General features: G+C 41.0%; 2 protein-coding genes across 4 annotated transcripts in view; one reads left to right on the forward strand and one right to left on the reverse strand.

Moving 5' to 3' along the window:
• On the reverse strand, positions 1-4,838 carry LOC147150264 (serine protease 23-like). Its single transcript, XM_086025351.1, has 2 exons — positions 4,582-4,838; positions 1-1,431 (listed from the first exon to the last, which is right to left on the reverse strand). Exons 1-2 carry the CDS (start codon positions 4,605-4,607, stop codon positions 258-260), a joined length of 1,200 nt encoding a protein of 399 aa, XP_085881477.1. The 5' UTR covers positions 4,608-4,838; the 3' UTR covers positions 1-257.
• The window catches only part of LOC147150265 (interleukin-18 receptor 1-like), a 24,205-nt gene continuing 15,514 nt past the window's right edge, over positions 4,763-13,453 (forward strand). Inside the window, exons 1-5 of one of the 3 annotated variants that reach the window (XM_086025346.1) lie at positions 4,763-4,859; positions 8,685-8,786; positions 8,939-9,020; positions 10,447-10,562; positions 10,980-11,082. The gene's annotated coding sequence lies outside the window, so the exon portion shown is untranslated. Of the gene's footprint in view, positions 4,860-6,486; positions 6,519-8,684; positions 8,787-8,938; positions 9,021-10,446; positions 10,563-10,979; positions 11,083-13,453 lie in introns of those variants that run through there. The other 2 variants (XM_086025345.1, XM_086025347.1) reach the window with 2 other exon arrangements.

Below are 13,453 nucleotides of genomic sequence, written 5' to 3' on the forward strand. Positions count from 1 at the left end.
GGGGTCTTAATCTGTTCAAACTTCAAGGCCTTCAATAGCCTTGCTGGGTAGGAGAAGAAATGTGTTTTGCTGCCATATTGTGGCATTTATAGACAAGTACAAACCCTTTTGAGTGGGCATCCATTACTGACAGATGTTTGCTATTCGCGGGGGTTCACTGTAATAATTTAGCATGAGCGACTTTTGTTGCCGCAGTGATTTTTGGAGATCATTTTTCTTCAGTGCTGTGAACGATGCAGACACGCCACCGTCCTTCCTCAACCTTCTCGACAGTCCACAAAGTTGCCTTTTATCCAGTAACAGATTTGAGCATACTTGAGAGGTGTGATTCTCACGGCTACATTAAATTCCTGAGACGTCCCTTGACGCTCCACCCACTGGTGCCCAGAAAACACGCCTATCACTTTCCTCTCCCATCGCCGACGCCGCCCCTCCCACATTCGGGCGTAGACCCCCGACCCGCTGGCCCCGGGCTGGGCGTCGCAGTGCTGGTAGAGCAGGTCTGACGTCTCCTCCCCGGCCCGGCAGAAACGATAGACCAGCTGTCCCGGACGGTCATTGTCGAACCCTGAGAAGTGAACCCGTCGCCCGGGAAGGTTCCGAGAAGGAGGGCTCACACCCAACTTCATGTGACGCCGTTTGTGGGCTTTCTTGAGTTCTAAAAGCGCGTAGTCGTAGTCCATCCCAATGTCATTGGCATTGCCTTTAATCCATCCTTTGGGCACATGCGTGCGTTTGGCTCGGATCCACTGGAACTTCATTTTCTCAGACACGATTGGGCCGACCTCTGGACCGCTTTCAACGTGGTTGGTCAAATTGGAAAGTGGAGACTGCAGGTCTCGCTGTCTGGGTTTTAGAAAGCCCACTCTGAGCCTCTGAGCACCCTTCACGTAGTTTTTACCATCATGAACACAATGGGCAGCCGTTAGGACATGCCGGTCGCCGACGAGAGTGCCAGAACATCCGGTGGACAGTTTGACCGCCACCGAGAAAGGATATTTAAGCACAAAGTTCTGGCCCGCAATGCTGTATCGCCCGTCGTGACCAAAGATCTGACGCTTCCGCCTGGTATGTGACCGTTGACCTTTCTCAGAGGGTGCCAAGGAGTACGCGGGGCTTTTGTTGGACCCTAGATTAGAACCGTAGATCCCCACGGCGGTCTCGGTGAGTCGACCGTTTGAGTGGAGAGTCTCGTAGGCCAGAAATTGCCGCAGGTCCCAGTAGCTGGGCAGAGGCGCCTGTTTGTGGCATTCTGGGTCACACGGGGAGGTGACGTTAAGGCGGGCTCGAGACAGGAAGCGCGGGGCCGGGCGACTCTCGCTTTGCTGTGGGAGGACCACTGGGACACGCTGAAGAATCCAACGAGGTCGTGAGAAGGAGAAAACCACGGGAAGGATGACGAGGAGGAGAAGGATGTGGATGGAGGGGAACCTGTGGATGGGGCAGAGCACATCAGATGGTATACTTTGAATCCGTGATTTAAACATAGTTTAACTTAAAGCTCACCCTAACCCACGGGTGTCAAACTCATTTTTGCCGCGGGCCGCATCGTAGTCCTGCTTTCACTTGGAGGGCCGTTACGACCGTTAACCCGCGTAAATGTGTGATCGCTTTATACACATCTAGATGATAAGATAAGATAAGAATGCCTTTATTGATCCCACAGTGGGGAAATTTTCATTGTTACAGTAGCAAAGATATAGGTCACACAGGGGCGGCGGCATAATGTGGCCATTAATGTACAACATTGACGGCAAACAATCACGAGTTTTGAAATCAGAAGCCAGTAAATTGTTTGTTTAACTATTTTTCAATGTATTTTAAAGGAAGGATTGGTAACAAATGCTTGACATATCGAATACGTTGTGTTAACAGTGAAGACAATTTTTTAAAAAAACATGTCAAGTCAACACATGATTTGCCTTCGCGGGCCACGTAAATTGATGTCGCGGGTCAGATCTGCCTTTAGTTTGACACCTTTGTCTTAAACTAATAAAAGCACACATGAACGTATTCTTTACTCCCTCCTTTCACTGTCTTGCTATCAAAAAATGGGAAACTAATGTATAACATCACAGAGAGAGACTATCGCACAAATAAGAGGCCAAGCGTGCTTGCTTCAAGCCGTGTGTCACTTGCAGTTGAACTTAGTGTAAAACCGACACCAGAGATGCACCTAGGGAATTATAAAGTTTGTATTTTTAAACCAAAAAGTTCAACCAATTTGACAAAAAATAAAACATTCCCTCAATATTGCGATTGAACTTTTTTTTTTTTCAAGGTCCTATTCCCATGTAATTTTGAACAAACACAAGTAAAAATTAATCTATATTACAATAAATAATATTGATTTATTATACATAAATGTTTTGGTCTTTTGGGTTAGGCTTATGGCGCTAAAATGAAAGCAAATGTATCATGAATCAATATGAGAGACTTTTTATCTACTTCTATTAGAGTTGAAAAATTCGAGTAAACACACGTGGTGTAAACATAAGTCAATAATAGAAACAAAATAACAAAACAAAAAAACAAAATAGATTTATGACTTAAAACTTCTCAAGTCTCATAAAACAATGTAAACACGGACTGCACTTGGTAAGCACTCTACTTATTTACACTATATAAATTCAAGCAAATTTATGTATGTAAAAGCCTAGCAACCAACTAAAATGAAGCAGTCATTTTTGTTGCTTCCCAAATTGCAGCCTTTGCTATTTGAAAATAGCATTCTACTACATTGTGATGTCGATTTGAATTCCATGAATTGTTCAGCCCTGTGTAAAAATTCATTTGAAAAAAATGACGCTTGTAAATCTGAAGCGTGATATAGCGAGATTCCCTGTGAATGCCAAACGGGCAATGTTTGAGCCCCTCTGAGTGCGTGCATGGAAAACGTCCACATTCCCAAAACCAGCATCATAGATTTAAAATTAACCTCATGGGAACTGAGGGAGAGCGTTTCATCTGCATCGGAATTTAGCAGCTGCAGACATGCACTGTATTTAATGAGCAAATATGTCAGACAGGGCAAAGTTCAAGCCTTAAGAGACTCGCATGGAAAATCCCCAAAGTGTCCTTTAGGGAATGGGCTTAAGTCTACAAAACTGAAAAAAAGTCATATTTTCATGGGCTGAGTATACAGTATTTAGGATGCATAGATCGAGCCAGGTTTGAATCACACGTCCTCCACACTTGGTCACTCGCCTGCCACCCCCTTCTTGACTTGTGACTAATATATATTCTGCAATGTTGTCATAAGGAATGGGGTTTAGAAAATTATTCATCTAATTACATCATCTTGAATTCACATTTTTGGCCACTTTTTAACATAACACTTTTAATAACTTCCACTTGTGTTTTGGATCCTATTTAAAAAGCTGAGCTTCTCAATGTCATTTGTTTTCCCTTCTGGACATTTTGTAAATATGTTATAAGTCATATAACAATTATTAACTAACTTATTCATTTCGTAGCTTTGTGTTGGGAAATACTTGAATAGATTTTTCAGGCATCTGTACTTGAGAATGTATTTTTCTGCTGACCTTACTTTTACTCCCTAACTTTGAAACAGATATCTGTACGTTCTAAGCCTTACTCAGTCAAAATAGGCGGTTTAATTTTTTTCAACCTCGGTGGATGACGACATGAGGTAAAAGAAAATATGTAAGTGGAGAGATGTGAGGTCAACTACCGTTGATATTGATTTGAGATCTGGGGTCTTATAAGGTGGAAAAAAAACATGAACTGGGGAGCATTAGACAACAAAGATGCAACATATATGGAGAGGCAAGATATTCCCATACATATTTCAACACTAGCTATAGCTCCTCTAAAGTTTCCCATGTTTTCCTCAGAAATAATCAAATGATATATTGGTTTAACACATTTTATTCATGCGCAACTGAAAATCAAGTACTTTTTTTCAGTGTTGGTGTTAAAACTGAACAAAGTCATTTTTAGTAGTCTGACAATGACACTTGGAAGTTAAGTTAGAGAGTATTTTGTGTGCATGATTTTGTGCGCATTGGTTTATTTTCCTGTTTTGTCAAGTTATCAAAAATGGGTTTCCTCTATAATTGACAGTTAAATATATTTTTACTTTTGTGCACAATTGCTTTTTGGAGTCTTTACTTTTATTAACTGGTACTTAAATATATGAGTTGATCTGGTTTTCTTTTCATAAGTGATCACTGATATGATATCTATCAATAAGTGCATTTCCATTTGTTTTTGTTTTTTGTTTTTTATGTGAGTTGAATCAGTACTTTTTTCTTTTTGATTAGAAAAAGTGAATTGGCCTTGAGGATGAGTGTCTCTCTGTCTGTCTGATCTGATCAGATCAATATGTACCTCTACTTATAGAGTTTAAGTACAGTACTTTTAACCGCTTCTGTAGTCCAGTGCAATCTTATGCAACTTTTGACACGTAACTTTTACTTCCAAATAATGCGCTTATTTAAATTTTAAACGTTGCATGCAAGGTCCTCTTGTCTTTTAATATTTTACCTCAAAGCAGATGTCAAATACACTTGCTTTGGACACGCACACGCACACGCACACGCACAATAGGCTACTTACCGTGATGGTCCAGTGTTGGAGCACATCTTTCATTTAAGATAAACGCAGACAGTCCAAACTGAGGTTTTGTAATTTATATCATGGACTATTGAGTGGCGGGAGTGGAACACGACGTCGCTGTACTAAACCCAAACCGATACATCGAGTTGTCCCATGACTGCGCACGGATGTCCTGTGGGCTGCAACATTGCGTCGGTGCATACAGGAGGAGGAGGACGGAGGAGGTCCCCAGCATGCGTGTCTGCCGCCTGTCACATCTGCAGAAGGAAACTGTGCAGGTCAGTCACGTGACACAACGAGTCGACGCGGCGCCCCGCACACAAACGTGCCGTTGTTTGATCCAATGCATGTGGGTCATCGTTGCAATTGCAGGTCATTTCCATGCACAAAACACAAAAACAGGAACTTGTTGAGTCTTGATTGATTACAACCTAGATATCACGTTCTCAAATTGAACTAAGTTCTAAAACTGCTTTTTGGGATGTGGTTTTGTCTAAAACATTTTAGTCATCTAAAGATTTGAACAAATAAAAAACAAAAAATATGACTCCATAAAACGCCATGAAGCTAATTGCTCTGCGAGCTAAGTCCATTATGTTTTTTTCATACCTTTTCAATGTTTTCAGCAGTAGCTTGGAGTGTCACTAAAAAACAATGCAATCTCATTAGTCATAACAGAAAAATATATTTAATGCCGACATTTTTCTTTTTGAATCATATAAAATTAAGTCTATTCTTGACCAGTTAGCATAGTAGCTAGTACAGATAGCGTGTAGCCTACTTTTCGTTAGAAAAAAAAACTGTCACTTGCAACCCTGCTACTGTAATGAGAGTAATACCAAAATTAAAATCGTTTCCGTAATTTGAGAATTTTTTTCAACAATATATGTCGGCCTATATGTTTTCAGGTGCCTAAGTATCTCTAACAAGGTTGCACCAAACACAGTAAAATGACAAACAAATAAATGAACTGTTCATAGTGGAGCTGTACACATCAAATTAGATGTTCGGTTATTAGACATTTTTAAATTGTGAAATAAATTGCCCATTGTTTTTTTTTTTTGTTTTTTTTTAATTGGTGTTGGTACCTTAATTTCCCCCCACTATTGTAATGACCCATGTATCTGCAAGTTCTGTGGCTGAACAGGGAGTTGTGCAAAAAGAATGCATGTTGCATTGATTTTGTCATCCAATTGAGTCATTTGATGTGTTTTATGGTAAGCATGTCAGAGATTACATCTCCTTTGTAGGGTGGACCTTCTGGCTCAAACACTGCCCTCAATAACTCGCAACCCCTCCCATCCCACAACCCAATTAACACACACACACACACACACACTTCTGAAAGTGAATTTGGGGCAGGAGGTTCTGCCAACTCCTCATCCTCTCATCAGCTGTAACCTTTAGACATCCTGTGCGCAAGATATATTTTAGCATTTTTGACATGGAAGGGAAGTAGCTTTTCATAAACATGTATTGCTCGGTGCCTGTGAGAAAGATGTTTGTGCTTGAGATGGTTATGAAAGAACCCGTGTGTTTGGCTGTGCCCACTGTTGTCACGGAGACCCGCATTCCCTGGGCTACTGTCTATGTTAATTGTTAAATTCCGCCCACTCTCATGTTTCTGGCCCCTGACACAATCAAACAAGTATGGACATCCTCGTGTACTGTATTTCAGTTCGCTGTCTCTACTTCCTTCTCCACTGCTTTTTGTTTTCCCGTTTTTGTGCCTCTCACATTCTCATTTTTTTCTCGCTTTCTTGTCCCTCAAGGCCACAAAACAGCTGCTTGGCTCTAGCAAATCACCACAAAGGGCCTTAAGAAGTTCTTTGCTGTGAAATGTTTAGGAACTTGGGCCAAGTCTCAGGGCGAGTCCAAAAGGAACATACACCCCAAAGTCCCTTCATATACAACTTTTAATTCCTCCATGACGCAAAGTAAACACTGTCAGCTGATACTAAACACAACCAAGGAATGATGCTAATTTATAGCTTTGTTTGGTCATTGTGGAAACTTGGTGTACTGTATTGTTTTCCTTTACTAATACAATATATAAACCTCTTTGTCCACTGAAAAGCATGCTCAGTATCTTAGAAAAGCGAGTACATACCTCTCATTTCTGCAAATACTTGTATTGTATCTTTTTTATGGGACAACATTGAAGAAATGTCATTGCTACAGTGTGAAGTTGTCAGTGTACAGCTTGTATGACAAGAGAAATGTACTGTCCCCTCCAAAAAACGCAACACACAGCCATTAATTACGTGGTAACCACTGGCAACAAAAGCGAGTACACCCCTAAGTGAAAATGTCCATATTGGCCCAATTAGACATTCACCCTGCTTGGTGACACATTGTTGCATTGTAAAGCAGGAAGTATACAGCTTGTATAACAGTGTAAATTTACCATGCCCTCCCAAATAATTCAACACACAACCATGTCTAAACCACAGGCAACAAAAGTGAGTACACCACTCACATTTCAGCCATTACTTGTCTAAGCCACTGGCAACAAAAGTGAGTACACTCTGAAGTGAAACCTTTTCAAACCGGGCCCAATTATTTTAATTCTCTGATGTCATAAATGTTACAATGGCTCAGGATTGAATCTTGAAAAAATGCGTTTTAGTTTGGGGTGTACTCACTTTTGTTGCCACATTGTAGCAAAGGTTCAGTGTTTTCCCATGACGAGTGTGAGCAGCCATTTTGTGTTGTTTTCTTCTGAAACAGAAAACGATTTTCTTTCCCTAGTGTTATTTGGAGATCATTTGCTAGTGACGATATGCTCTGTTGTTTACATTTAGTGTTATGAATGGTATTTGAAGGGCAGCATTTGTGTTCTCTCAAGCAGATCTGTTACAGAATAATGTCGAGAATTTCCTTGGCAGACAAGGTCATTCATTCACTCTCAATTTGCAATATCACTGCTAGATGTTTCATGTGAAACAAGTATGAAAGGGGAAAATAGCACCGGGAGACTTGGTTCAGTCTCTTCATTGTTTAACTGACCTCAGTTTGTTTTGTTTTGTTGCCCGTGGGTGTTCTTTTCCATCGGTGTCTTTTGGGGTAGGTGCATTTTCATGTTTGAGGTGTACCACATTTTGATCCTCGCGCCAGCAAGAGTTCTTGGGGTTTTCCCATTTACTGATGTATTTGTCTCTCATCCCACACATGATCACTTGTTAATTGGTTGATTTTAAACCTCCCCTGGAACTTGGCCTTTGGACTGACTATGTGCATGAGTAAAACACTTGGCACGGCTCAGCATGTGACTTCCTGCCCCTTTGGAAAATGACTCACGACTGGTGAAAGATGCACATCATCACTCAGAGCAACAACAAATGAGTTATTTGAACTTGAGCGTCACCGTTCAAAGTATTTTGTACAATGACGCCCTTGTATAACTGAATATTGAGGAATACTGTCAGTTGTACAATTGTTGTTACCATGGAGTAGGGTTGCTCGATTAAGCGGTTTTGAACCGAATTTTCTAAAACGATGTTAAAAACGTTCAAATCGTACTGTACGCATCTGTACTTAAGCTTGACAGTGCATTGTATTATTGAGTGGCAATTTTGCACTAATCATTGATTTATGTTTAAGTAAGACCAGGGAGAAAGGTGAAAGGCTAGTCACGAGCTGGTTGGCAAAATCTCTTGCTGACAGACTGTTTGGTTGACAGACTTGACTGTCTACCTTCTCTCATGTTGATGATTTCGTTTCAGATGGTATATGCACTTTCTTCTTTCATTATTGGTTTGATTAAGAACAGATCTGAAATATATTGTGTAAGTAAAATGCTGTTAATCCCAATGGATTGTTCTGTATTAAGTTAAATTGACTGGCATTTTGAGTTCAAAGAAAGAAAAATTAAGTTTAAATAAAAGACATTCAAAATACTTCATTTTTCATTAGTTTTTTATTTTACAAAGAAATCGTAATCGTAATCCTAAAATCGTGTTTGAGAGAAAATAGTCGGGATTTTCTTGTTAGGCAAAATCGAACAACCCTACCATGGAGCGCCTGGTCTATCGTTGTGTAAATTTTTTGCTGTGTCATTGTCATAAATATTTCCATACATCAACCTTTTTTGCGACAACTAGTGAGCTGGAGCCTGTCCCAGTTGACTTCGGCTGACACATACAAAGTACTACGTGAGAAGGTTTGAAACTGAACCCACCCCGCCTGCATGGAAATCAGATGAGGTAACCACTCCAGCATCAGTTACTCCTTCATGAATATTTATTAGATAGTAAAACCCCATCTATGGCATGGGATCCTGTCATAGTCTTTTGAGTTTGGTTTTTGACTTTAGTTTCATGTTTTTCCTTGTCTTACTTTGTCTGTCTCTTTTTAGGTTATTGAGTGCACCTGTGCTTGTCAACCTGGTCCCTGGTGTTAGCAAATCAGCTCCCTCCTAATCTCTGCGTCTTGTCCAGGTGTTCCTCGTTGTATCGTCAACTTGTCTGTATTTAGTTCGCCGCTTTCCTTCAGTCCCGGTTGGTTTGTTGTCATTTGTTAACGGTCTGTTGTCGAAGTCAAGTCCAAGTATTTGTTTTGTTTCATTGTTGTTTCTGGACTGTATAATTTTTGAACACCCCAGAACCTTGTTTGACTTTACTTTTAATGAAGTGCCTTTGATTGCACTTAATTTTTGCCTCAGGCTTTTGTGTCCTCCTCCACGCATTCCGTGACAGGATCCGTTCTAGACGCGCCTGCGATAAGTGAAAATCCAGCATATTGATAGCCCACAGATGAAAAAATAAGACGGTTTAACGATCTCACATGCTGTAAACACATTTAAACTCGTTACAATACACTTTTTAAAGTATTCCGTAGCACCTGTTCTCACTTTCACCGTCAAATCATATGACATCACTTTGAGGAAATGGAAAAAAGAATTGCTCTCACAGTTCTCTAAATAGGCAAAGCATGCTTGCTTTAAGCTGTTTATTTGTCACTTCTGGTTCAAGTTTACTGTAAAACTGACACACAAAATGAAAGTGTATAAACATATTTAAGCACCAACCAACCCCAATATTTGCTAGTGTAATGCTAACATGTGAAACACCATAAACAGGCTAATGGAAATTAGCAGAGAGGTTAAAGTAATTATAAACCTTTGAACAACTGCTACTGTAACACACGCGTAGCAGCAACATATAAAGAGTAATAACAATACTCAGGCATTGAGTCTTTCTACTCTGTAAGAATGACGACTATTACGGGAGCGGAGTGGGGGACCTTCTCTGCCCATTCTTGTTCATGACATTGGATATCTTCATGAGACCGCAGTGCTGCCGGGCATGTTATCGCAAAACGTAGACTAAACTGAAGGTGGACAAATCTATAAATTCGGACTTCGATATAGCGGGACCACAAAGGCTGTAGCACAAGTTGACTGTCTTTTTTTTTTTATCCTCCTCTAGTCATGAGTTATTGTTTTACAATCGTACTTTGTAAATGGATGGATGGATGCATGAATGATGATTACTTGGCCCTTTGCCTGGGTGATGGACTGGCCAAGACGTGGCCAAAACGGAGTGTCAGCTGGGCTAGACTTGAGCTCACCAGATGGATGGAGACTGTCCAGGTTGTGAGCTTGATTATGCGGCACATGTTGTGCGGCAACATTTGATTGATTGGTGTGTGTGTGTGTGTGACAAGAGGGAATTCCATGTCATATTTCTAACTAAATAAAGTGTGTAAGGCAGAATGAAACACTATTATTTATTCCCAGTTGGATCTTGCATCGGCCACAGTGGATAGATGATTATTTCAGCAGTCTACACACAGTAATCCAAGTTGAAGCATGTTGCATGTATCATCCGAATTTCTCGAATTTTGCCTTTTGTATTTCAAAAGGCTTGTTTGCTGCAAGGAGCTGTGACTCAGTGACTGCGGTTGCTTCTGTCTTCATCTAATCTGATCTCTAGCGCCGAAGCTTCCAGCCATCCTTGAGAGAAAGCCTCTTGGTGACGGTGAGTCAAGTACAGTCTATCTGCCAGACAGAATTAGATGGCGGTAATTGCGGCGGATCAAGTCCAGTGGCGTGCGAAGCACAGTGGATGCCCGGGGCGAGCACTTGAACATGATGCCCTCTTGCAAAATGTAGTTAACGGTAAACTTCAAAGTTTCTGGTTAATTTCCGTGGGACGTTTACATAGGGAATTTTGGAAATTGTCCTCAATGGAAACTTTTTAAAGGGAATTATGGGGCTGACCTGGGAATTGAAGATGGACATTGTAGCATAAATACAGTGTACACTATGTAGAGCGACCCCCGTATATTCGAGTTTCGGCATGCACTAATTCGCCTCTTCACTGACTATTTTTATTTTTTTTCAAAAGACCCTCCTAATTTGCTGAAGAACTCCCCTTTGCTGTTTTTGTGTGCAGGCCAAAGAAACAACAGCACTACATTGGTGGCATCTTGGCGCTGAAGTGAAGTCAGTTGAGGAGTTTCATTTAGACCAAAGTAGTGCTTTGCTGCCATCTACAGGTAATTATAGTGCGGTATCGGCAGTAGTTGAGAATATCTGCGTCCAGTTGAAGGTGAGGGGATATTAGCACAAAGCTTAGATGGGCGAACCTTTCATCGAGAAAAGCCCTCATAGTGGTGTTGTGTCACGGAAAAAAAGACACAGAGCTGGATATCGCCTAACCACCACCGAGTTCCGTCCTGCATAACCGGTTCATCCCTCACGTCACACGCAGGCGCCGCACCAGCAGACACGCCGCTAAACAAAGGAAAAAATATCAAACAAAAACAACACACGCACATACGGCGTGGTGATCGGTCAAATCAAAACAACAACAAAAACAACATGTCATTGCGTCTGTGGGACCGCAAGGTACACAACACTGTTTTATTTTTTAATTTTGTCTTACTCGGCCAACCGCGTCAGGAGTGCGGCACCTGCGTCGTGTGACGTGGTACAGCTTGAGTCCGTTCTCGGCGTCGTTTGGCTGACTCGGACCGACTGGGACCACGTGGGTCGATTAAATATGCAGACGGGAAATAGGCGACGCCCAGCTCCGAAAAAGAGCATCCACAGAAGCGATTAAGTTTATGTCACCTGTGTGTGTTCCTTCCACAATGACACCACATGACTCACACAAACCAGAACAATACCTGCTATTGGCCTACACATTTCCTGTTATGGAACTTAGTTTTCCACTGTGCTTGTTTCGCCATGTGAGCAGCTCAAAGGTCCAACTTTTCCATCCTGGTAGAGATGGTGGCGACATGTTGAACATGAAGTGTCAGCATGCTAACTAGGAAGATAACACCATCAGCGCTTTAGTTTTCACCATCATCTCTATTTGTCTTATCCACAGCCAAGTTTTTGTGTTTGTACGCTGCGCATCATCGGAATGTGATGATGAGAGTCGGGAATTTTGATTTTGAGGTCATCGAGCTGCAAGCTAAAGCTTTGATGGTGTCTGCATGACACTCGCTATTATGTATATCTATTCTCAGGAATGCAGTAGTGTCGTGCATAGCAGTGCCAACTTTTCTTCAGCCAAGGCACCTACAGTAACGTCTACACACCCCTGCTCGAATGCCAGGTTTTTGTGATATTTAAAAAAATAAATAAATAAGTACAAGGTACAGTATTTCGGAATGTTTTCTAAAATTACTTTGACCTATAACCTGAAAAACTCAACTGAAAAAAAAAAAAATCATCCAAACTGCAAAGAATCACATAAAGGGGTTGCACAAGTGTGTACACCCTCACATCACATTCAAACTCTTTTAAAAGGGAGTCAGCACTCAGCACACACCTGCAACCAGTTAGTGCCGCTGATTAACCCCAAATAAAGTTCAGCTGTCCTAATAGGCTTTAACGTCAGGCAAAATCAGAATGACAGCGGTGGAAGTAAGTATAAAAATGCTTATTCAGATACCTGAACTTTACTTGAGTGTTTATTTTTCTGATGACTTCTTTATTCTTGCTCCTGACATTTTTGTGAAGTTATCTATACTTCTTATCTTTACTTTAAGTTAGATAAAAAAAAAAAAACATTTTCAAAAAGATGTAAACAGAGATATGTAAAGTCAACTGCGGTTGAGATCTTGATAAATTGGGAGATTGTGGTCTTCAAAAGGAGAAAAAAACAGAAACAGTAGCAACATGGAAGAACTTGACTTGAACGATGATTATGTAACAAATTTGGAGAAGCAAGATATTCCATAATCAAGATTTTTTTTTTTATGTAATGAGCTCCAAGAATAATCAGTGGTGAACGTGTTGTGTCTTGTGCAAGCCTACAAAAAACCAATCAAATCTTAAAAAAAAAACGTCGTTTTTCAGTTATGTGTAGCTAACCGTTTCAGCCACGCCCCCTATAATGTACTGTATTTAAAAGCAAATCAATGAATTCATTTTTCAGTGTCTTTAAGTGAAGCGTGTGAGTATTTGCCACCTCGAGAAAACAATGTACCTCAGAGTTTGGCTGTATGACAAAAGCATCTGTTTCCAATGGCCCCCAGGTGGCCGTGACGCCTTTATGAGGTAACAGATCCGATGTACAAACTAATTGAAGACTTCCTGCCGTAGTCTGCCTTTGTGTCTGCTATTATTCCACCTCTCTCACCCAGACACCCTTCCTCACACATGAAATAACAGTTACCGTAGTAACCCCTAGTCGTACAAAGGCATAATTGCCGACCAGCAGGAAATGTGGAGCTTTTTGGGTTAATTAGAGTTTCCGTGTGGGAAATGGTGTACCGGGCTGCACTCTCGGTAGGAGGGAGACCTGTGTGTCATGCAGACAAAGGGGTTTTCCATGTTTTTATTAGATTGGGATGTTTGTTCTGATAGTTAGCTCAGTATCACTCCATTAGGCCATTTAATAAGAGTTCATTT

Source organism: Filicampus tigris, chromosome 3 (genome assembly GCF_054856515.1).
Source record: "Filicampus tigris isolate MCC_2025a chromosome 3, RoL_Ftig_1.0, whole genome shotgun sequence".
Classification (NCBI taxonomy): Eukaryota; Metazoa; Chordata; class Actinopteri; order Syngnathiformes; family Syngnathidae; genus Filicampus; species Filicampus tigris.